This window comes from Psammomys obesus, unplaced genomic scaffold (genome assembly GCF_907164565.1).
Source record: "Psammomys obesus unplaced genomic scaffold, mPsaObe1.curated_primary_1811, whole genome shotgun sequence".
Classification (NCBI taxonomy): Eukaryota; Metazoa; Chordata; class Mammalia; order Rodentia; family Muridae; genus Psammomys; species Psammomys obesus.
The window spans coordinates 7,612,298-7,634,667 of record NW_026596039.1 but is presented as its reverse complement, the minus strand read 5'-3'; the positions used below and the strand labels follow the sequence as shown (position 1 = coordinate 7,634,667).

The window sequence follows — 22,370 nt, the reverse complement described above, 5'->3', positions numbered from 1 at the left end:
TGTGTGTGTGTGTGTGTGTGTGTGTGTGTGTGTGTGTGTGTGTGTGTATGTTTCATGGGTACATATGTGGACGTTGGAGAACTTGTGGGAGTCCATTTTCTTCTACTATGTGAGTTCCAGGAATTGAACTCAGGTTGTCAGGCTTGCGTGCAAGCACCTTTACCCACTGAGCCATCCTGCTGGTCCCAATTTCTTTTTTGATACATGATCTGTTGCTCAGACTCTCTTCCCTCACTCTGAAATTATTTCTACCCACAGCCACTTGGTCGGATCCGGGCTTTGTACCCTGCTCCTCTGGCCCAAATCAGTACCCCAATGTTCTTGCCTTCTGCCCAAGTTTCATACCCTGGAAGGTCTTCACATGTAAGACTCTTTTCTTTTAACACTGGGATGTGGAGAAGCACAGGGTGAGGAGGGAGTTGGGTTCCAGGTAAGAATGCTAGAGGAAACCATTATCTCCACAGCAGGGTTGTTTGCAGCCCTACTGGGAACATGCTGCAAATATTCTAGGCAAGAATCTAGGTTAGGACTTGTATTTCTTTTGCTGAAGAATAGTTTTGCTCCATGGAACTAACGGATGGAGCCATGGGCATAGCAGGCAAGGTGACCCTGGAGTTGGCTAGCTGTGACCAGCCTTCTTGTCCCACAGGCTCCACCCACCTGTAAACTATGTCTGATGTGTCAGAAACTTGTCCAGCCCAGTGAGCTGCATCCAATGGCCTGCACCCACGCGCTGCACAAGGAGGTAGGTATTGCATGTCATTCTTGTGCTCTACTCTGACAGCTGAGGTTAATTTTTTGTAAATATTTTATTAGGTCAATACTCATCATTAATATTTAGTCATAAAGTTTTCAGTCATTTAGTGGCCTCACCATCAGCAGAGCTCAGAATCTGCAGCTAGGAGCTCATAGATTTTTTTACCCCATTCTCTGTAGGTGACCAATAAGCAGGCCATACTGAAACACTGATAATCTATGGCTATGCTTTGCTTTAGCTGAGAGGAGTGATAGGGCCTGAATAGGGGATTACTCACTCCATTAACAGAATATTTGAAGGCCTGTCTGTTATCTTCATTGACAGATTCACAAGTGATTTTTGCCAATAGAAGGGTGATTTTTTTTAACCATTTTGTTTTGTTCATTTTGTTTTTCCAAGTAATAGAAACTGAAATAACATCTAAATTCTTTCAACACCTTATGTACGTAAGGATGACCTTGAACTTTTTTAACTTTGAAATGATCCTCTTGAGCTTCTGATAATCTTGTACACCTCCTGTGTGCTACGATTACAGGAGTGTGTTGCCGTACCTGGCTTATGCAGTGTTGTGGATCCAACCCAGAGCTTTCTGCATGCTAGGCAAGCACTCAGAGCTACATCTTCAGTTCAGCATTTACATTCGTGATAAGAAAAAGCCCTGAGGGCACATATTCATACATTGAGTAAAAAACAACAACAACAAAAAATTAATGGTGGAAAAAAGACACCTGTGTTAACCTCAGGTTTCCTTGCACATAATTACCATCATGCTTCCATACTAACAAGTGTATATAACCCATAACACACAGACCACTGAAATACCCCCATAGTCCATCTGATCCCAGTGAGAACTTTGGAGAGCTAGATCGTGTGATCTTTAGTGGCACTCTCTGCTGACCTTGTTTTCCCAGCTAAGGTATATGTCTCTTTCTTTCCAGTGTATCAAATTCTGGGCCCAGACCAACACAAATGACACTTGTCCCTTTTGCCCAACTCTTAAATGATGGACCTGACTGGGGAGGAAGAAGAGGAGAAACTGATGTGAACAGGAAGCGTGGGTTCAAGATTTCTAAAACTCTATATTTATACAGTGACATATACTCATGCCGTGTACATTTTTATTATATAGGTAATGTGTGTATAGAAAGTCTGTATTCAAATGTTCGTAAGGAAAGTATGTATATAATGCAGAAACTCCTTTCCCCCTCATCTTGCAGTTTTTTTTGGGGGGGTGGGGTGGGATGCAGATTGTAGGGAATGTGATGTTTAATTTGGCCTTGAAATCATGATCTCTACATAGAGCTGTTGTCTAATCCATCTAGGAAGCTGCTGTTGCTCTAAGGCTACCCTGCTTTGGTTTGGCTCAGCCTCTAGTCATTTTTGTAAGGCTCATGTATGCAGATTTGAAGCCTGGTGCTCACCTGCTGTCCAACCAGATGCCTTGCATTGCAGGGGCCTCTAGAAGCCTTGGTGTTGTTTTAGCCACTTTACTCCAATGGATAAAATGATACTGGTTGAGGGGGAAAAATGTAACTGATAGTTTGATCTTTCATTGAACATTTTACTGTGTTAATGCTCATTATTTATACATTGATATCAGGTATACAGAATATTCTGTTTTATGTCAGTAAAATCCACAGTCCAAGAACAACATAATCAGGTCCCATTTCTCCCACCATCTTCTGTCTGTTCTATTCCATGGATAGAAAAGCACAATTCACAGATTTTTTTTTTCCCCTGCCAAGCCACCATCCCTTGTTGCCACTGGCTTGGCATCCACTAAGCACTAAGAGGCCAGGCTTGCAAAGTGCTCACCCTTTCCATTCCTCTGGTCTCCTAATCTAGCTATCCCCTCCCACCAAGGGTTAAGGCATTTGGTTCACAACCAAGTGGTTTGGTGACGTGGGTGAGCTCCAGGCACTGGGGTGAGATGTCTGTGCAAAATTACTTGCAGAATAATCATGGGGTATTGGACTTTCATTTGTGAAGCAAGAAAGCTAAGGGGGACACATTCCCTGTCTAGGGAAAAATGGAGACAATGTGAGATGAAGAGAGTGGGACTTGACAGTCATAAGCCATGTTTTGTAGACTCCCATCTGTGGTGAGATAGTTTCCCACCTCTGCTTATTGAGGACTTGTGGTTTTCATGTCTGGGACAACTGTGGCTCTGAGAACATTGAATCTTTTCCAATCTTTATCTTTACTCCTACAGGAAATGGCTTTAATTGCCTTCTTTTTCAGAATTAAACAAGTATTAATTGAGGAAAAAAAAAAACTGGATCTGGGGGAAGGGCAATATTATGTTATCAACAATTGATGTTCCCCATTCTGGGGCTGGGAAATGCTTGTTGAATCTAGCAGTTTGTATTAGGATAGCAAAGACTTTCTCCTTTCTGAGCTAACTAAATTCTCTTCTGTTTTTCTTCCTTGCCTATGAGCTCATGAATGAATTTTTTCTCCTGCCTTATTTGTCCAGGTTGATTGACAAGCATGTTTGCGGAACTGGACTTCCCAGGGCTACCTTGTCATCTTAAAGGGGGACCAGAATGGCCTGAGTCCTCAACTTTTTAGAGGTCAAGTGACCTACTTTCTTTGTTTAATGATGTACTTCTATCTTATTTCCAGTTTGATACTATTTTGAACAGAAAAGGTGGCAAAATGGAAGACTACTTCCTTTGTTCTTTTCACGTGGGGGTTCATTTTCTGTCTTGTAATCATAAGATTGTTCTCTCACTTCGGTTTTCAGTTGTGTAGCAGCCTGGCACTAGTTGTGTCAGCGTCTCCTGAAAACTGTAAATTAGAAGTGAGTAAAAATAATATTGTATCTTGTCAAACATAGTGGCACAAGCCTATAGTCATGGCTTTTGGGAAGTGGATGCAGGACGGTCAAGAGTTCAAGACCTGGGCTACATGAGACCCTGTCTTACCCTCCAATCCCCCCCCTTCACACACATACACACACATACACACACACACACACTCACACACACACACACACACACACACACACACACACACACACACACACAGAATTTCTATCGAGGAGTAGGGGCACACACCTGTAATCCCAGTACTCAGGAGGAAAGGCAGGACGTCTCTACAAGTTCAAAGCCAGCCTTATCTACATATGATACTGTCTCAAAAGCAAAAACACAACCCTTTGAAGCCAAAAGAATAGAGAGAAAAAAAAAAGCAGGAATGAGTTGGGATCAAACTGTCTCCCGGAGCAAGCTCTAGCATGGCAGCACACTTTGGAGAGTTGCTCCAGCTGGAGCCTCGTCAGTGTGGTTTTGTCCTTGCAGAGAAACAGTCAGAAAAACACTCAAAATCTGCCATCCCTGTTCCCATCACCTCTGCCCATTGGGCCTCAGTGGTATAATCCATGCAGACCAGTGGCAAAGCCCCACATGCAATGTGGGGGTAGGCCAGTCATTTTTCAGGAGACTTTAAAAATAGAGCCGTATAATACATATTTTTACAAGCAAGAAGCTGTTGTCAAGATTTTTTTTTGTTTTACACATCAGAGTTCATAGTTTTTATGATACAAAGGAGTTAAACATCAAAAGAAAAAATAAATGCAAATTTCCCCCTTAAAAAAAAAAAAAACAACAAAAATAAAACAGACCAGCAGTTACTTGGGTAAATAACAACTGGATTGGGATTTGTTGTCGTTTTGCCCTGGAAAGAGATGGGAAAAAGCCAGTTTTTCCCAACAGGGGTAGAAATTATAAAGCAGAATGTGGTGTTTTCATTTCCTGGGTGTGATCCTGAAGCTTATTTACACTGTAGTTCTGAGCTGGAAGTGGACAGTCTCCATCTTCCTGGCAGTCTGCAGGTGTAGGGTATTCCCATTCAGCCAGAGCAGCACCAGTGTGAGGGCAATGAAGAGGACCCAGCTGAAAAACTGTGACTCAGTATTCTTATTTTATTAATTTATGGCTTGTGGGTAGCTGGCTGGGGCCAGCAACTCCAGAGGCCCTGCTAGTATCTCCTCCCCCATCAGCTAATTCCATGGTTGGCAGGTCCCCCACCTGAAAGCAGTGTGTAGAGCATACAGGGATAAGATGCAGTGCGTATCCCTGGAAAATTCAGCTCTTCCCACTAACACTGGTTTCATGTTTGTTGTGTTAGAACTGACAGGGAAGAAGGGAGTGTGGCCCCCACAACCTAGCCCAAGAACCAGCCTGGGTACCCATGTACTATTGGGAGGGGCAGCAGAGAGCAGGACAGAAAGACTGCTCTCTCAGGAAAGGAGGAGAAGTAAGGAAGCCCTGAGGCTGCCATCCTTTCTCCAGGCAGCCTTGATACTGAAGGCAATGACATAGAGCCGGAAAGCCCTCTCTCTCTTACATTCGCGGTTTAATACTAGCTGATGTGTGATGTTGTCTTAGCCAAATAAATAGAGGGGCTATTAATCAGGGCAAGAAAGTAATGAAACCACTCAGTATCCATAAAGTTCTTACCACTTTGTACCACTGGGCAAGAATGATAAAATAAAAATAAAATCCAGGCAGAGGCAAAGATATCAGCCCTATACCTGCTGAGTGAATCTTCAGGGTTCTGCCTTTGCGGAGCAGATAGGAGAACTCTCCTGTCTGTTCCTTTTAGCACCTTGGTTGGAATGAACCTATGCTGGAAAGACAATCCCCAGCCTTGCAGTGTTCTAACTGTTGTCCCAGAGGGCATCTAGAACCTCAGGGTTGAGACACTTCGGTGCCACCTAGCATGTAGAAGAAGCAGGTAGAGGCAGGTGGAATTAACAAGGTAGGAATTTATCTGTCCAGTGGGACTTTCTCATGAGCACTGTTCCTTTAAAAGAACATGAAACAAGCTCTTTGGCTAATAAGCCCTTTTCCCCATCTCATTTCATTTCAGACTACAACCACAGACACATTGGGGAATGGCACCTCTCTTAGTCCAGATGGGCTTCTGTGTTGGAGATGAGTCTAAACTTGGGACTAGAAAGTGATTATATTTCTGCCTTTCCTAGGTTTTCTACCAACTCCTTCCTCTGTCTCTGTCCTGTCTGTCCTCATCTTGACTGCCCCCAGGAGTACAAACATTGCATGGCATTGGTTTGTGTCTATTTCAAGAAGCAGTCTTTGTACCAGTGTAGGTTTGATTCTGCAGTTCCTCTCACTAAAGCAACTGGTAGACTGCATTTTCTTCTGCTGACTTAGGCCAGCAGGGAAATGAAATTGGCCCTTTCTCTGCCAGGGTACCACAGGGACACATGCCAGGTAGCCTGGGTATGACACCAATATTTCTGGAAGGACGGAAAGAATACTTTGGGTCGGAGAATCTGAAGGCTGCTGGGTAGAGGGTCAGGGCTGAAGCTTCAAGCAGCAAAATTTGAACTCAAGTTTGAGGTGCCTAAGGGTATTCCTGCCACCAGAATGCTGCTTTCTTCCCTCTCCTGTTTCCTACAGGTGCAAGCCCTGTAACCCACCTTGCCAGCTTTCTCTTTTCTGTTGAGGCAGAAGCATTTGGCAGGTTGGTGAGGGTCCTGAGGTGCTCTGGCCACAGCTACCATCCATGTCTCCAACTCATGTGACCAAAGAGAACCACCCAGATGTGGTCCAGGGGAATCTCTGTCATCTGCCATGGGCCTCCTTATTTCAGCAGGGAGATGTCATCAGCAAAGTCATCATGCTGATGGCGCAGGCAGCGTAGGCAGCGCCACTGACATACCATGAGGCAAAGTGGCAACATGAAGAGAGCGCAGATGGCAGCCATGACATAGGCTATGGTCATGAGTGTCGACTCATCTGTCTGTGGAATGTTGTAGCCACAGTCTTCCATGTCTGGTGTAACAAAAGGACCTTCTACTGCTGCCGTCCTGAATTCATCGTGCACTGGAGAAAGGGTGGAGATGAACTGGTAGCACTTACTGTCATAGAGCAGTTTGGGTTATACAATTGAAAGAGCTTCCTGACAGGGACCCCTTGGAAAACCACCCAAGTGAAGCTGTGCAGAGCCCTTCCTGGAAAGAGTGAGCAGTGGGCAGGAAAGCCAGTGCTTCCAGGATTTTGGGATTGCAATGCTTTCCTATTTTCCCATCTGGAAGTGATACCAAAATGTCAACAGTTATGAGTTGACCAAAATCTAACTTTTACACATGTAGCAGACTTACCTGTCACCATGAAAATCCAACTACAAAGCCCTGGCACTTCTCTGTGGTAGCATTCTGCCTTATTGTGGGCAGCCAGCAGCTCTTGCAGCTAGGGTTTCTAAGCCTTTGAAGCTATGGCAGCTATCGGTTTCCTATAGTGTTTTACCCACAGGGCAGGGTTCTCCAGAGCAAGTCTCAGCCCCAGATTTCACACGGTTGATTAGCCAGAGGCACCTATTACTGGTTCCCAACCAGAAAAGGGACCTAGGTATCCCAGCTGCTGACAGCAAGGATACCTGCACCCTCCTCACCATGGCAAGCGCTGACAGCAAAGCCAATTCGCTTTCGGGCCCGATCAAAGACAACGTAGAAGCCTTCCATGATGACAGCTCCCATAACAGTGCCTGTGGATGACTGAGAGATGGCGAACTTGTAACAATCATCTTGGGATGTGGCCACATCTTCCACTGGCCGTAGGTATTGCTAGAAGTAAACAGTCACAGGGTGAGAGCGTGTCTTATTCCATCTTCCTGCCTTTCTCTACCTTCTAGCCATTCGTACTTCACTCTTCCTCAAGCCCTGAGATGTTGAGTTCTTCAAGACCCCTTACCACTAGACATTTGTCTGTCATATCATAGCAAGCCATGTCTCTTTACATACTTTGTCTTCTTGGCACCCCACTGCCTCAGCTTTGGGACATACCTGAGGAAGGATGGTGATGCGGAAGGACTGATTGGTGACCTCACCCATGAGGTAAAGTGAGATGACTGGGAAAATGTTCCAAGGGGTAGTGCCTGCTTGCCAGCACACCAGCTGCTCCCCTAGCCAAAAGCCATCTGGGAACTTCTCCGTCTGTGGACAAGAGAGGAATGTGAGGAATCAGCCTGTCTCCCCGTCTCTCCTCTTGTGTTCATAATTGCAGTGACAGTACCACTATTTGCTTTTCCAGGGAATTTTCCAAAGTGGCAAAAGTAAACTGAAGTCTAAGGATCGGATCGGGAGAAGAAAGTGGGATACTGGGGTCATAAATTTGTGCTAGGGTGACTGGGCATGGCAGCTCACACTGTCTATAATTCCAGAAGATGGAAGGCTGAGACATGAAGTTGCCAAGTTCAAGGCCAACCTGGGCTACATTCATAACCCTGTCTTTAAAAAAAAAAAAAGAAAGAAAGAAAGAAAGAAAAAGAGAGGAGGAAAGAAAAGAAAAGAAAAGGTATCAGCTGAGTCAACAGACCAACAACAGCTCCTAAGTGCTCTGAGTAGAAGGATCTACACATAGACATCTTTGGTGCTTGCTGAGAAGTGTGGCTGTCACTGACTTCTGATACTGTTTCATCCTTAGTCCACTGACCGAGGAGGCTGCCTTGATGGACTTGACTGCAGCTTCAAACACTTTCTTGGGCAAACGAAGGTTGGTGGTGCCACTGTCCACGATACTCTTGTCATAGTTGTACTGGGAAGGAGAAGAAAGGGTAAGAAGAGCTTTTCTGACGCCGAGTTGGGAGGGGGTATATCTGACAGGTAGGCATCCTACTAAGGTTGGCATCTGAGGTTTGATATTTTGTATGTGTACCTCCCTGGGCAAGTTGCTTTACCTCTGCAAACCTGTTTCCTTGTCTCTAAATTGAGGATAATAACAGTACCTGCCTCAAAAGTTATCTTAAGAATTAACTAAATCAACACGCTGAAAGCACTAGGTAGTTCCTGGCAGATCCCAGGCACTTGGTAAGTACTTTGTGTGGGTAGCTGTTCTCCAAATCTAACCAACAGAAAAAAGCCTTGTAACTTCTTCCAGTACTTTTCTGTAGTTACTCTCAGCTAACATACAGAATAATGTGGAGGTTGGCTCAGCATACATGAAGCCCTGGTCAGTTTGAGCCCTAGTACTGATGGAGGTATATGCATGTAGAGTACTTGAGAGTCAGGGACAGGAGGCCCAGGAGTTCAAGGTCATCTTTAGCTACACAGCAAGTCTGAGACTAGAGTGGGTTCATGAGACCCTGTCTCAAAAAACCAAAAAGGAAGCAGGTAAGGGTTCATGAGCTACCAAGTGTGATGACCTGAGTTCAACCCCAAGGAGATCCAGTAGTTACTGAAGATTGTCCTTTAACCTCCATATACAAGCTGTGGCACATGCCCCATCCCCACCCCTAGTAAATGTAAAAAGAAAAAGAATCTAGGGAAAGGACCCCAAATGTTTGGGGTATGACTAACACTTTGTATATTGGCTCTGACCTTCACAGTCTCTGAGAAAGTTTACTTTTATCTCTCCTTTATAGATGAGACTGGCACACAGTATTAAGGAATCTGAAGGCACTTCTAACAGCAGGGCTCCCCGACCTACCTTACAGCTTTACAAAAGACTTAACTGAGGTCATAAAAGGCAGTGACTAGAGTCCACAAAGGCCTCGTTCACTGTGTTCACTACTCTACTGTAAGCTCCATGGTCCAGGCTCTGTAGCTGCTCTGCCAGGCCCTGCTCTTTACTTAGGGACTGCTGTGTGATGGCTAAGCTTCTGAATTGGCCCAATCCTAATCTTACCATAGGACTTGTGCCTCCAACATCTCCCCCCAACCTCATGACTCACACTGTGGGGCTACCTTGAATCCCTTTCATTGTTACCTCCTTGCAGTCCATTTTCAGATCTTGACCATTGATTTCCACTCGTACAATGATCACTTCATAATACCACTCCCGCCGGATGGGTGTGTACCAGAGACTGCCTGTGTATAGCGAGTGGTCAATACCGCCAATGATCTAAGAGAAAAGGAGGCAGACACCTATGTCTTAGCACTGAAGGAGAACAGGTTATGACCCAAAACCAGGTAATAAGACCAGCCATTCCTTGGGGGGCCAAGATTCTCGCCATACCACCCTTTCTAATCCCATCATGCCCCAAACATGGCAGTTTTTAGTTTCTTAAATGTGTTCAGGAGAAGAGACATATCAGGATTATTTGTATCAAAATTTCATAGCTCTTGACAGAAAGTTATTTTAACCTAAGCTAGCACAATAAATGCGGAATGAATTGGTTATATGCTGGTTTCATTAAGTTTTCTTTGCTTGTTGGAGAATCTCTGGTTACTGTGCTAATAAATGAGCTTGAACTGAGTCTGGTGGCATACACCTGTAATCCCAGCACTTGGAAACTGGAAGGAGGGGAGTGCTGCAAGTCTGAGGCCAGCCTGGTCTACACGGTGAGCTCTGGATCAGGTGACGCTCCAGACACCATCTCTTAACATCCTCTTAACAACCATAACATACCTGTTCTCAGACTGTCAGACAGTAATCTTAACAGGTCTAATTTTCATTTCTTTTGAAATGTACCTAATTGCAGGGAAGAAATGAATGGATGAAAAAAGGAAAAGAGGGAAGTAGGGACTGGGAATATAAAGGGGTTTCTTAATCCTGGCCCTGAGGGAGAGGGCACATGGTCCCCTGAGGACATACTCACCATGCTCCCTCCCACTGAGGCAAGTGCCTCAGTCTGGTTTAGGGGGAATCCAGCACCACAGAGCTGCAGGGAGAAGACATTGGGAATGTGGGTCTGCTTCACCAGCGAGTCAAAAAAGGGCTCCAAGGAGTCATCAGGCTGTGGCAGAAAAACACAGGAGTAAATCCTCAAACAGGGATCTTACCAGACAGAGGTCAGTTTCCTGTCTGTACGCAGGGGGAAGTCCAAACTTGGAGATGTTCCTCAGGAAAGACCAATGAGGTACTGAGATCCGGCTGAGCAAGGTTAGGAGACAGTGCAGCGCAAACAGGCAAGTGCTATGAGGCCGTAAGACAGCCTTCTCCTCTACCTATCATAGCTGCTTCTCCGCCTGTATGGTGTGCACATGCCAGTGTGTGTAAGCCATCTCACCAGCCCTAACTTGTTTTCTTTTAAAATTTACTTTGTTTTTATGCTGGGTGCTAGTACACATGCTTTTAATCCCAGCACTCAGGAGGCAGAGGCAGGTAGATCCCTGTGAGTAAGTTCAAGGCCAGCCAGGGCTATACAGAGAAACCTTGTCTTGAAAAAAAAAAACCAAACTATTTTGTTTTTATGGGTATGCCTATGTTCCTGTATACCATGTATGAGCTTGGTGCCTCCAAAGACCAAAAGAGGGCATTGGGTCCCCTGAAAGTGGAGTCACAGGTACTTGTGAGCTGCCATGTGGGTGCTCTTGGAAGAGCAGCCAGTGCTCCTAAGTGCTGAGCTATTTCTCTAGCTGCATCCTACCTTGGTTTCTAAGTCAGGGTCTCTCACTGGATGGGAACTTGCCTGTCAGGTTAGGCTTAATGGCCAGCAAGCCCCAGGATTTACTTGACCCTGCCTTCCCAGAGCTGAGATTGTAAGCGTTTTTTAAAATGTAGACTGTGGGGTTTAAACTAAGGTTCTCTTGACTGCTCTGTAAGCACTATGTCCACTGAGCCATCTCTCAGTCCCATGTTTACCCTTTCAGACTATCCTTCCCCTCTCAGGTTCCTTCCTGTGTGGCATGCAGTGAGCAACATGCAGGTAACGGGCCTTGGTTCTCTCACCCTGGCAATCTCAGCATAGGCCAGCCCTAGGATGCCCTCCCAGTTGGAACCATTGATGAAGAACTTGTCCGATTCAGTGATGGCAGCGATGTTGGCACGCACAGTGACGTTGGGGCCATGAGGGATGCTCACCAGGTCGGTGCCCAGCTCCCCCTCCCACTTGCCCTGGGTGTAGGGCACATACACACCCTTTCGGAGGTCTCGGTATGTGCTGGACCTGTAAAAAGGAGGTAGAGATCTATGTCTGCAAAGCTACAAATGGATATGTGTCATGAGATATATTCCCAAATGCCCCCCTTACAGCATCCTAGAATCTGCTTAGCAGAACAGCCCTAGACACATCACCCAGAACAGAATGTAAGGCAACCCTGCAGATAGATGAGGGGAGCTCTACTGGGCCTTGCTCTCCTGTCTCCATATTGTTGGACCTGAAGCTCAGGCCTATGAAGAACAAGATGGGCTTTGTGCATTGTGCCTGCGTGTGCTGCAAAGACAATCATTGGGCATCCCATCTCCCCCCCGCCCCCCTTTTCCAGCATGCTCCCAGAGAAAGGGAGCCATTGAGTCTGTTGCTGCCTTGGGGCCCAATGGTACCATCTGAGTGGTGCAGGAAGAACAAGCAGAGTGACTGTGGAAGCCATGTACCAACTTATAGAGATTTGAACAAATGTCCCAGCAGAGTAGGCATTGGAATCCACCACAAGAGGAATCATTGCTGTGGAATGCCCTTACCTGTGTTTTAGTTATGTAACTAATGCTGGGCAGTGATGCTTCTAGATGAAAAGTGGGAATGAGTGTCCTTGCACTGATTTTACCCACACTGTGTTCTTAGGGAAAGAGGAAACAGAACAGCAGCTTGTACTTTCCTACAAGACCAAGGTTAGGGTGTAAACCTCTGCTGTGTGGAGGCCACACATTCCTCCTGTCTTTGCACAGACATGCCTCAAGCACAAGATGTCTCCTCACTACATCCTCATTCTGCCTTTATAACCAGCCTTCCACATCACTCCTTGTTGTCTCTCTTTCCTAAAAACCCATTCTAGGCCACCTCCCACAACCAAGCTAAGCCCAGCTGGTAGCACTTAGGGTGGCACCAGTAGGCAATTAAGTGAGGGTTCATTTTCTTTTAATATTTATTTGTTATTTATACAGCATTCTGCCTGCACACCAGATCTTAGTATAGATGGTTATGAGCCACCATGTGGTTGCTGGAAATTGAACTCAGGACCTTTGGAAGGGCAGCGAGTGTTCTTAACCTCTGAGCCATCTCTCCAGCCCTTCAGTGAGGGCTCATGAAAGACTCTTTCCTTCATATATTTTGGCTTTTTAAAACCGAAGAGTAAGTTTTTTGTTTTATGTGGTGTATGCACACGTGTGCACAGATGTGCGTGCAGAGGCCAGAGGATAATTGCTCTCCACTTTGTTTTTTGAGACAGGGCCTCTAACTGTGCCTAAAGTTGGCTGTTTCAGCTAGCCTGGTCAGAGAGCTCCTCAGTCTGCCTGTCTCAGCCTACCAGTGCTGGGGTTATAGGCATGCAAGCCACGCCAGGCTTTTAAGTGGGTACTAGAGACTTGAACTCAGTCCTCTTGCTTTTGCAGTAAGGTCTCTTAGTCACCGAGCCATCTCCCCAGCCCCCCCGCCCCCCCCCCCTTTTTTTTTTTTTTTTGCTTTTTGATAGAGTTGTTATATAGCCTACTGGTCTCTCCAAATGCTGGGATGACTGATGTACACCACCACAGTTCCTTCATGTGTAAATCATGGATAACTACTCAGAGCAGCCCCCAGATGAGAATACAGTGAAGAGCACAAGCCACTATAACCTCTTCAGCCTTCTAAACTGTAGACAATGGGTGAAGCTCGGCTTTATTGCCTGTCCATATACAGAGAGAATGAGATGGTTCTTGTTCTGGGAGCCTTGGGGCTGCTCCCTCCCCCTCCCCCCTCCATGGGAAGCTGCCCCATGTCAGTATGGAAGCACTTCATGGCTGCCCCTCAACAGCCCCTTTCCCATACTACTTCCCCCCGCCCCCGGCTCCAGCTGCCTCCTTTTGCTTTCTCCCTCCCCAGTAGGAAGAAGTCTCTTGTTCTTGCACCCTCTCACTCCTCAGAGAGTCCCCCACTCTCACCCATTCCCAGGACTTACAGCTGCCTCTGGTAGTATCGATGAAGGAAAGGGTGTGGGGCAGCCCCCACTGCGAAGTTACTACTGCCAGTGTCCACCAGGATGTTGAGCTGTCAAGAGAAAGGGGAGAGAAAAGACATTGTAGGCAGATGGCTTGGACTCACTGGCCTGTGGTCCTATTGGAACTTGCCATGAACTAAGACTAGCCAGGCTGACAGCACTGAAACCAAGGCCACAGAGTGACTTTGGGGGTCCTCACAGGCCACAGAGACTGTACTTGCTTCTGTCTATGTCATGTGAGTGTTCCCTGTGTCATCTGAGCTACACTATTTTTCTCTGCCATCAAGTGGCCTCTGCCGTAGCTGATCCACTCCATCTTCAGCACCTGCCCCTTCCCTTTCCCTAACTTTCCCAGGAGGAAGCCTGGGTCATCCTCTCTGTTTCTGAGAGGAGCTGACACTGGCAAGGAAAGATGGGGGAGAGGCACATTAGTCCCAGGTGTCTTTGAGATACCAATAATGTGGCTTCTGCTCTGTCTGAGTTACTTAAGCTTATGTGTACCATTGTCAGAAAGAATGGGGACCCAGGAGTTCCATGGCTAAGGGTGTACAGACAGGGATGGCTGTACTCCTTGCTATGCAGTTCTTTCTCCTAGCATCTCTTCTCTCCTGTCCCCTGCTCTTCTTGTAACTGAGTCCTCTTAGTGAAATGAATAATATTCTTTTTCTTTTGAAAGAGGTTTGAACTATTCTTAAATTGTAAAAACCAAAGAGAACATTAAAATACATGGAAAAACTCATTAAACTGTAGTCTTCATTTGCTTTTGGTTACTTGTACTCATCTTTAATTTTAGAAGTCGCTTAACTAAAAATTTTTTTTAAATTCTGACAGCCCTTCCTATCTGGTCACACACCTCGGTAAGGGTTGTTTGGGGTTTTTGTTGTTGTTTTTAAATTGTTTTTCAAACTTGGAGATAGCTTTGAGCGCAAACTGGTCAAAGTCACTGATCCTTTCACCTGAACTTACAAAAATGTCCAGTAGGCAACCTTTTGATATTTCAGAGCCAAAAGCCCTGCCCACAAACCATGGCAATGTATACATCCTATGATATCATGAAGTTTATGCATGTGCAGACCACCCCAACTTCACCTTTCCTTATGTGACTTGTCCTAGCTTTCCATCATGGTGATGCAATACCAAAGAGTAACCCTAAAAGTAAGAGCAAAGCTTATTTGGGGTTTTCTAGTTGCTGCTGCTGCTGCTGCCGGCTCTTGAGCTCACTGTGGCTGAGAATGACTCTGACCTTTCTTCTATCGCTGTCTCCAGAGTGTTGAGATTACAAGCATGTGCCACCATGTGCCAGCCCCCTTCTCCCAACCTCTACTGCTGAGCTCAGGGTTTCAGACGTTTCAGTCTGTAGTCACCAGGCCACACTGCTTTGGGATGTGCCAACATAGTACATCATATGACAGAGGAGACCTGTTCATCTCATAGCAGCCAAGATATAAAGGAAGAGAAAGGAGCCAGCCGAAGTTCTAACATCCCCTCCTGGAGTGTAACCCCAGTTACCTAACTTCCTGTCACTATCACCAAGCTGAAGATACATGGTCCTTTCGGGTACAGTTTAGATTCAAGCTGTAGCAGCCCTGTTTCTTTACCACACAAACAACCTTCAATCTTATCCTCTTTAGAGGCAAATTTAGTCTGAGGGTTCCTCATCTTCTCATTTAGCCAGCTCACTGGTAAATTATCTTCATAAAACTGATTGGCATCCAGTGCAGAGTGCATAGCAGGCCTAGTATGGTAAGGCTCTAAATGGCCTGGCCCTCCTTCAGCCACACCAGACCATTGTGTTTTTGCTATATCTGAGGACCAGGGAAAAGGCAGGGCCCTGTCCTCAGGAAGAAACAGCAGTCTGTTTCTCTGAGGAATCTCTCTGACCTCCAAAGGCTGGCACCTCAGCTACTTGCCTGGCCTCAGGGCCTTCCCTTCCTTTCTCAGTGAAGTCAGCAGAGCTCTGACCTAGTCACCTTGAGCAGGTCCCCATGCTCCTCTGAGCTTGTTTTATCCTGTCTGCCAGGTCCTTCCTTTCCCAGCTGCTACTCCAGGCTCAGCAGTGCCTGACTGCTTCCAATGGTTGCTTAGGTTTCCTGACCACTCCAAAGCAGCCTCTACATGGGCAGCCAACCATCAGACCCTGCCTCAGACCTTCTCCCCGGCTTCCACTCCTGGCTTGGTTCCTATTTCTCTCCCTGCTCCCTTTCCCCCTCCTCTCCCTGGTCTCTGGGCAGCCACCAGATAACAACAGCTGTGCTTTCAGAGAAAATCAATAGAGCTGGAAGGCTCCACACATCAGATTTCAACCAACTGGGTTAATGGTTAAAAGGCTTCACTCCCCTTCTCAGGACCCCTTTCTGTACCTTTAGGGCTCAGCTCCTAGTACCAGAAATGGGTCTCCTCCTGACACAGTCCCTGTAGCGTGCATGGGAAGGACTATTTGGAATGTGTGTAGAGACCAGCTCAAGCAGATTGGTAACTTCTTTACACTAGAAAGCAGCCTTTATGTAGGGACCCCATTGTCCAAGGCCTGTCTCCCTCTTCAGGCTGCTCCTTTCTGTACCACAAGGTACTCGTTTGCCTTCCAGTCCCAGCCTTACTCCTTGGTCTGAGGAAGGTCTCTCTCAGACAGGGCTAAGCCCAAGAAAGAACAACCTTCCTCACCCCTGCAGCCCCCACATGCTCTGTTCCAGGGCTTCAGACTGCTATTGCTCTTGCTTCTCCCTCTCCACAACAAACCAGGAAGACACTGAACTCCCTCCACAGCAATGTCTGGTCGTCCCTCCTCTGCATGTGGTCCTGTTGCTGAGAAGTGGTTTCCGGGGCTGCATTTCAACATTTCTAACTGAGCCCCCTGGGCAGGTCTTGGCAGCCTCTCTTTCAGCTTGGTGCAGGCCTGAGGCAGGAGCTGAGCCACCCAGTACTCTCATTGCCAAACAAGGCAGTTAGTGAGGGCTGGGGGTAGAGAGTAGCTGCAGAAACCTCTTGGGCCCAGGTCTCACCCCACCCCAGTCTTCCTTAGCCCATTACCCTAGCCATCCTGGGCCTGAGGTTGGCCCAGCCACTCCTGCCCTCAGCCTCTGAGCCCATTCTCCTGGCCCAGGCCCCAGCTTTCAACTGGGCTGGGGACACACAATTCCCTCCTTGTTCCTTTGGTAGGCACCCACTCTAGACATGATCCTCTTTCCCTCAGGCTAATTCAGCCATCATGCTACATGTATTTCCCACTCCTCCATCCCGACACCATGGAATCTGAATTCTTCTCACTGGCCTTTACAAATGCCGAGTCTCTTCATTAAAAACAACAGAACCCCTCCCGAATCTCACACCCGCCTCCAGCTACCCTCTCTTCACAACCTGAGCTCTCAGCCAAGCTGTCTTCATTTCTTCACCTCCCACTCTTTCTCAACCCATTCTAAAACTGGGTTTGCCTCCATCCCGCCACTATCAAGCAGCCTTTACTACAGTTACCAATGATTTCACAGAGACAAATACAAGAGAGAGCTTTCATATCACTCCCCTTGTCACCTCTTAAGTCCTCTCTTGTCCCCTCACAGGCTCACACCGCCAGGTTGGCTTTGGCTCCTTTCCCAGTACACTTTCCCATAAGCACCTCTAAGCAGGGATGCCCAAAGCCAACCTCACTGGTCCTCTTCAGTGTTCCTTGTGTTAGTAAGTGGTGACACCATCCAGTCTGTTCTGTAAGGCAACAACCTCAGAGTCTCTTCAAACGCCTTCTTCATATCTGTCCCCAGTGCTCTCATAGGCCTGTCCAGTCACCATCCTTCAAAGAGTTTGTCTCTGTTCCTTCCTACCTCCTCTGCCACCCCTTGGCTCAGCTAGTCATCTCACCATAGGATATCACAGGGAGGGCTTCTCAATCTCGCCTTCGGAACCTTCTCAGCAAGAGCAGTATGCGCTCTTAAGCCACTGAACCATCTTTCCAGCCTCCAACCTCAACTATCTTGATGTGTCTTCTGTACTGTGGCCAAGGTCAAATGTGACCAAATCACCCTCCTAAGACAGCAGGCGCCTCCTACTACTAAAACTTGTGGCCTGCACACTTCCTTCAGGGCATTTCTAAGCCACCCCGCCTGCACGCTCAGCTTCAGGCAAGCCTCAAAGCCCCACCACACCTCACTTGCTCCTGCCTGCCATGGGCCCTTCCCACAGAGGGAGTGAAACTGGCCACGGCTCTGCCTGGACCTTCCTCTTGGTGTGTCCTCCTTCCTCATCTTTAAGCCTCAGCATACACAGGGCTTCCTTGAGGAGGAAGACCAGGGTCCATTCCCTTAACTGTAACGTTAACTATAGGCTCCCTCACCATCTGCCTCTCTGACTCTCACCTTCCCTGTGTCTAAGAACTTTAAATCCTCAGTGTAGCCTTAGTTGGGCATCCTAGAAGTTGGCAATAGGTGTTTCTTGAGAAAAAAGAAAAGAAAAAGGTTTCTTGAACAGTGGGGAAGAAATTCCCTCAGAGGCTCCCAACAGCTGTTTAGTTTTATGATCTGCTTTCCTTTCTTTACCCACCCCCTTGTCATGACATGAGGCTAGGTTCAGCCCACTTGTATTTGTAGCTTTCTCTTGCCTTGTCCCCTGGCCTAGGGAGACCTAGGAGTCCCATGCCCAGGAGATCTAACTTGGGGTCAGGACTAGGTCACTGTCAATCACTTAACAAACAAAGGTGCTCCTGGGGACCTCTGAGAGAAGGCAGCTTCTAGGGAAGAGCTAACAAGGCCCACAGGGAAAAGCACACCTGCCCAGGTTCGCTCAGCTGTGCTCAGCAATAGATCTTAACTGGTGCAGTAAATGTGAGGCTGGCAAATTTAAGGTGTGCTCTGGGTTCCCTCAATCTGACGGGGCTTAACCCTCACAGCGTGGGGTAGCTCAGAATATTCTGGATGAAGGGAGCTTTCTAGAGCCTCTGTCCCCTGGCCTGGAGAGATGGTGTGTTTTTTTACTTTTGAACAATTCTAGACTGTAATTAAGAATCTTCAATGTAGGCTAGTGGTTAGCTCAGGATAGAGCACTTGCCTAGAATGCACAGGGCCTGGGGTTCAGTCCACAATATGACAAAAGAATAAAACAAACCTCCCCTTCCTCATAAATGTTCCTAGCAGCCTATCCTAGGCTCTGCAGCTTCCACAAGCCTCTAGGGTGGAGGTTCTATGACCAAGTCTTCCTTCCAAAGAAGACATCTGTTTTCTTCTGTGTGCACCTCAGAGCTGAGGATTAAGCAAGAACAAGCCTTTGGTGTAAAGCCGAGATGGGGGAGGCTTTCTTCCTTTCTGAGGAGAAAGAAACAGACCCAAGGAGTATGAGCAACGTGACCATCTTACAAACAAGCCATAAAGCCAGTACCAGCTTCCACAGACTAACCAACCCTTAAGAGTGGCCTTTCATCTTCTTGACCTTCTGGTCCCTCTCGTCTGGAGAGGAAGTGTGTGGTAAACTGGTGATTCACAAGCCTTTGTGTCATTCCCTCCACAGTGACTCTGGGCTTGGCCAGTGGGACATCAGCAGAGGATGGGCTAGCGAGGCGCTTGCACACAGGGACTGCGGTCTTAGTACCCTGATCAGTGAGTTTGTGTGGCAGCCCAAGTCTTGCCTCAAGGATCTCATGGAGCCAAAAACCTTGCAGGTTGGGGCAATTCAGCCTCTAGCTGACTTGACAGCTGTATGTAGCCACATGAGTGAGTTCAAAACAGGAGGACCTCAAGCCAACCCACAGAATGCTGAAAAATGACTTCCATTTTAAGTCATTGTAATTTGGCAATCTGTTGTCCAGTGTTAGGCAACATATGGGAATGAAATCCCACAACCCTTGACATTAGAGCTACTGACTGACCACCAGTCACTCCCAAGGAGCTTCTCTTGTCACTTTTATTTTTTGAGACAGGGTCTTCCTCTGTAGAAAAGACAAGCCTGGAACTTCTCTGTAGGCCAGAATAACCTCAGACTCATGGCAATTCCCCTGCCTCAGCCCACAAGTGCTAGAATTACAGGCATGCACCACCATAACTGGCTGCCTTTTGACACTGACGGTGGTTCTCATTTCCTGCAGTTGGGTCCCTGTGGCCCAATGGATGACAGGTAATATGCTCTGACTCGGGGCCTTAGCAGATCGCGAAGTGGCCGTGGCAACTGTAGCCCACCATGCCCATGCGCGTAACTTGAATCTCCTTGGGGCTCTGCGGTTCTCAGAGCAGCCATGGTGGCTCCAGGCCTGCTTGGTCTCAGCCCTTGCTAAGTAAGATTCATCAGATCTCCTCAGTAGATGCATATCCAACCCTGAGAGAAGGAGTCAGGAAGGGCACAAGGAGCCTGGAGTCAGCAGCTAGAAATGGCCTATGGCCAACACCTCCCTCCTGCCTCAGACTGCCCTGCCACTGTATCCTGTTCATCTCCCTCCTACTTTAAACAAAGGAGCTGACCCCAGGCACACAGACTTCTTTCTCTAGCTACATCCTCTGCTTTCTTTGCTCAGTAACTGGTTCCTGGGTACAAGCATTGCTCACCCCAGCTCAGGCTGGCTTTTTAAGGGATCCTAAAGGGGTTGGTTCACCCCCAAACCAAACTTATCTGGTGCACCCATCTGTCTTTGGCCACGGTATTCCATTTCCTCTAGCCTCCATGCCAATTCTTTTGGTATCTATCAGTGCGCCCCATTGAGGAGGGGTGACAGAGTCAAAAAACAATATGTCTAATTGACATGATGGCTTTTAAACTTTACTCCTGGTGCTGGGGATTAAAACCATGTGGATTTCCTATGCCCACCCCAGCTCTGAATAATGACACGGAGACATATTTATTTATAACAGCTTTAGGCCTTAGCTTACTCTTGTTCCCAACTAGCTCTTATAACTTGTTAACCCATTACTATTACTTTATGTTCTGCCACGTGGGTCATTATCTCTTCTTCATTTTTATATGTCCAGCTTCCTCTGTGTCTTGTAAATGAATCTTCTGGTGCCTTTTTCCCAGAGTTCCTATCTTTGCTGGAAGTCCTGCCTATTCTCTCCTGCCTCTATAGCTCTTTATTCAATCAATCAGAAGGTGATGGAACACAAAATACTAAGGCTGGAGATGCTTCATAAAAATGACAATACCAAAGTCCAGCCTGTACTTAACTCTCTGGGTACAGAAATCAGCATTTGAATAATACAAGGACAATCTTTACACAGTACATAAAAAGATCACTCCAACAGAGGATGGAACCATTACATTCTAACCATGTAATCTATCGGAACTACGTCCCCAACCCTTAGGCTCTTTTGTACCTTCATTCTCTATAGAACCCCCCTGGAAAACCTTTCCCCAGACCAGAGATTAGCCACCTGATTTTCTCTGTCAGACAGTGAGTCCTTCCTCCGGCATAAGCTCAGTCTCCCTGCTGGTTTTTGAGTCATGCTCACCCACCAGGGGAAAGCTAGGGTTCACCTTCTATGTTCCCTGGCAAAATCTCCACAGGCCCTGAAAAGGAATTAGTGGTGGGGGGGTGGGTCACTGAGGAGAGATCCCAGCAGAAGACAGCCATCCTGTCCAACAGTGAGTTACAGTGGGCAGCAGATAGGACAACCATGTAAGTCCTAAAGGTCTGAATGAACAGCCTAGGAGCCTCTACTCCCTGGTCAGAGTGTTCTTGAGATGAATGATTTAGCATCCTTCCTCAGAACACCCGTCTCACTCTCCTAAGAACCAAAAAAGACTTGGTGGACCAACATCATTGAATGCTCTTGAGACTAATGATTCAGCATCCTTCCTCAGAGCACCCATCTCACTCTCCTACGAACCAGAAGGACATGCTGGACCAACATCATTGGATGCCTTCCTCTCTCTGGGACAAGGAAAGCATCCTGGCTTTCGCTCAGTCACTCCAGAGAGATGGCTTACAGCAGAAAGAGACTCTCATGGGGGCTTCCCTGGGAGATCTCTTCCTGGATTTTCAACTAGAATTTTCTGCTTTGCTTTTTACTAGAATTGTCTAGAAATGCTCAGAGGACATCTTTCTCACCATCTCCCTCTCTCAAATGAACCTATCTTTCTTTAAGATAGGAAGGGCTGATGCCAACGGTAGCCCAGCCCAGAAAGGCCTCTATTTCTGATGGCTTCCTTCCTTCCCTGTTTATGCCTAATACTCTTCCTCCAGTCATCATCCTCTTTTCTCTCTATTCTCTCAAAGAACAAGATCATTTTCTGACTCTGTGGGGTGATTCCCAAGTCTACTGGTTGAGTCCTACCTCCCACCAGTTTCCAGATGCCTGTGCCCAGTGGTTGCCAGGTTCACTCATAAGGACAATTCACCAGCATCTCCCAAGTCAATTTACATGTTCAAGACTATAAAACGGAAATTAACCTAGTGCTACTACTTGGAACAAAAGATACAGACGTGAACTCCAGCTGGGTTCATCCTAGCTGAGTAACTTCACGAAACCCCCTTAATCTCTTTCAGCCCCAGTTTTCTTATCACCAAAATGAGCATGCTAATACTTAGACCTCATCCTTGAACTATGGAAGCCAGGCACAGTAGCCCCACCTGTAATCAACCCCTGGAGGCTGAGGTAAGAGGATTACTGCCAATTCCAGGTCAGGCTGGGCAGTGTAGGAAATTCTAAGATAGCCTGGGCTATATGTTCTAGGATAGCTGTGTCTCACCACTTCCCCTGGCCAAAGAGAAAGAAAGAGAAAGAAGAAAGGAAGAAAGAAAGAAAGAAAGAAAGAAAGAAAGAAAGAGAGAGAGAGAGAGAGAAAGAAAGAAAGAAAGAAAGAAAGAAAGAAAGAAAGAAAGAAAGA

The 22,370-nt window shown here is 46.9% G+C and overlaps 2 protein-coding genes across 6 annotated transcripts in view; one reads left to right on the top strand and one right to left on the bottom strand.

The window, feature by feature from the left end:
• Rnf214 (ring finger protein 214) overlaps positions 1-3,187 on the top strand; it is a 45,381-nt gene extending 42,194 nt beyond the window's left edge. For 4 of the 5 annotated variants that reach the window (XM_055621760.1, XM_055621762.1, XM_055621761.1 and 1 more), the window contains exons 13-15: positions 259-363; positions 650-745; positions 1,696-3,187. In XM_055621760.1, coding sequence (XP_055477735.1) covers positions 259-363; positions 650-745; positions 1,696-1,761 — 267 coding nt within the window. In that variant the 3' untranslated portion in view covers positions 1,762-3,187. The remainder of the gene's footprint in view (positions 1-258; positions 364-649; positions 746-1,695) is intronic. The other variant, XM_055621764.1, reaches the window with a different exon arrangement.
• Positions 3,188-4,388: 1,201 nt separating this feature from the next.
• The window catches only part of Bace1 (beta-secretase 1), a 24,558-nt gene continuing 6,576 nt past the window's right edge, over positions 4,389-22,370 (bottom strand). The window contains exons 2-9 of the mRNA XM_055621765.1: positions 13,542-13,630; positions 11,398-11,614; positions 10,325-10,462; positions 9,493-9,627; positions 8,221-8,322; positions 7,572-7,721; positions 7,181-7,352; positions 4,389-6,612 (exon numbers count right to left, since the gene is read on the bottom strand). Of these exons, the coding sequence (XP_055477740.1) occupies positions 6,371-6,612; positions 7,181-7,352; positions 7,572-7,721; positions 8,221-8,322; positions 9,493-9,627; positions 10,325-10,462; positions 11,398-11,614; positions 13,542-13,630 (1,245 nt within the window). The 3' untranslated portion in view covers positions 4,389-6,370. The remainder of the gene's footprint in view (positions 6,613-7,180; positions 7,353-7,571; positions 7,722-8,220; positions 8,323-9,492; positions 9,628-10,324; positions 10,463-11,397; positions 11,615-13,541; positions 13,631-22,370) is intronic.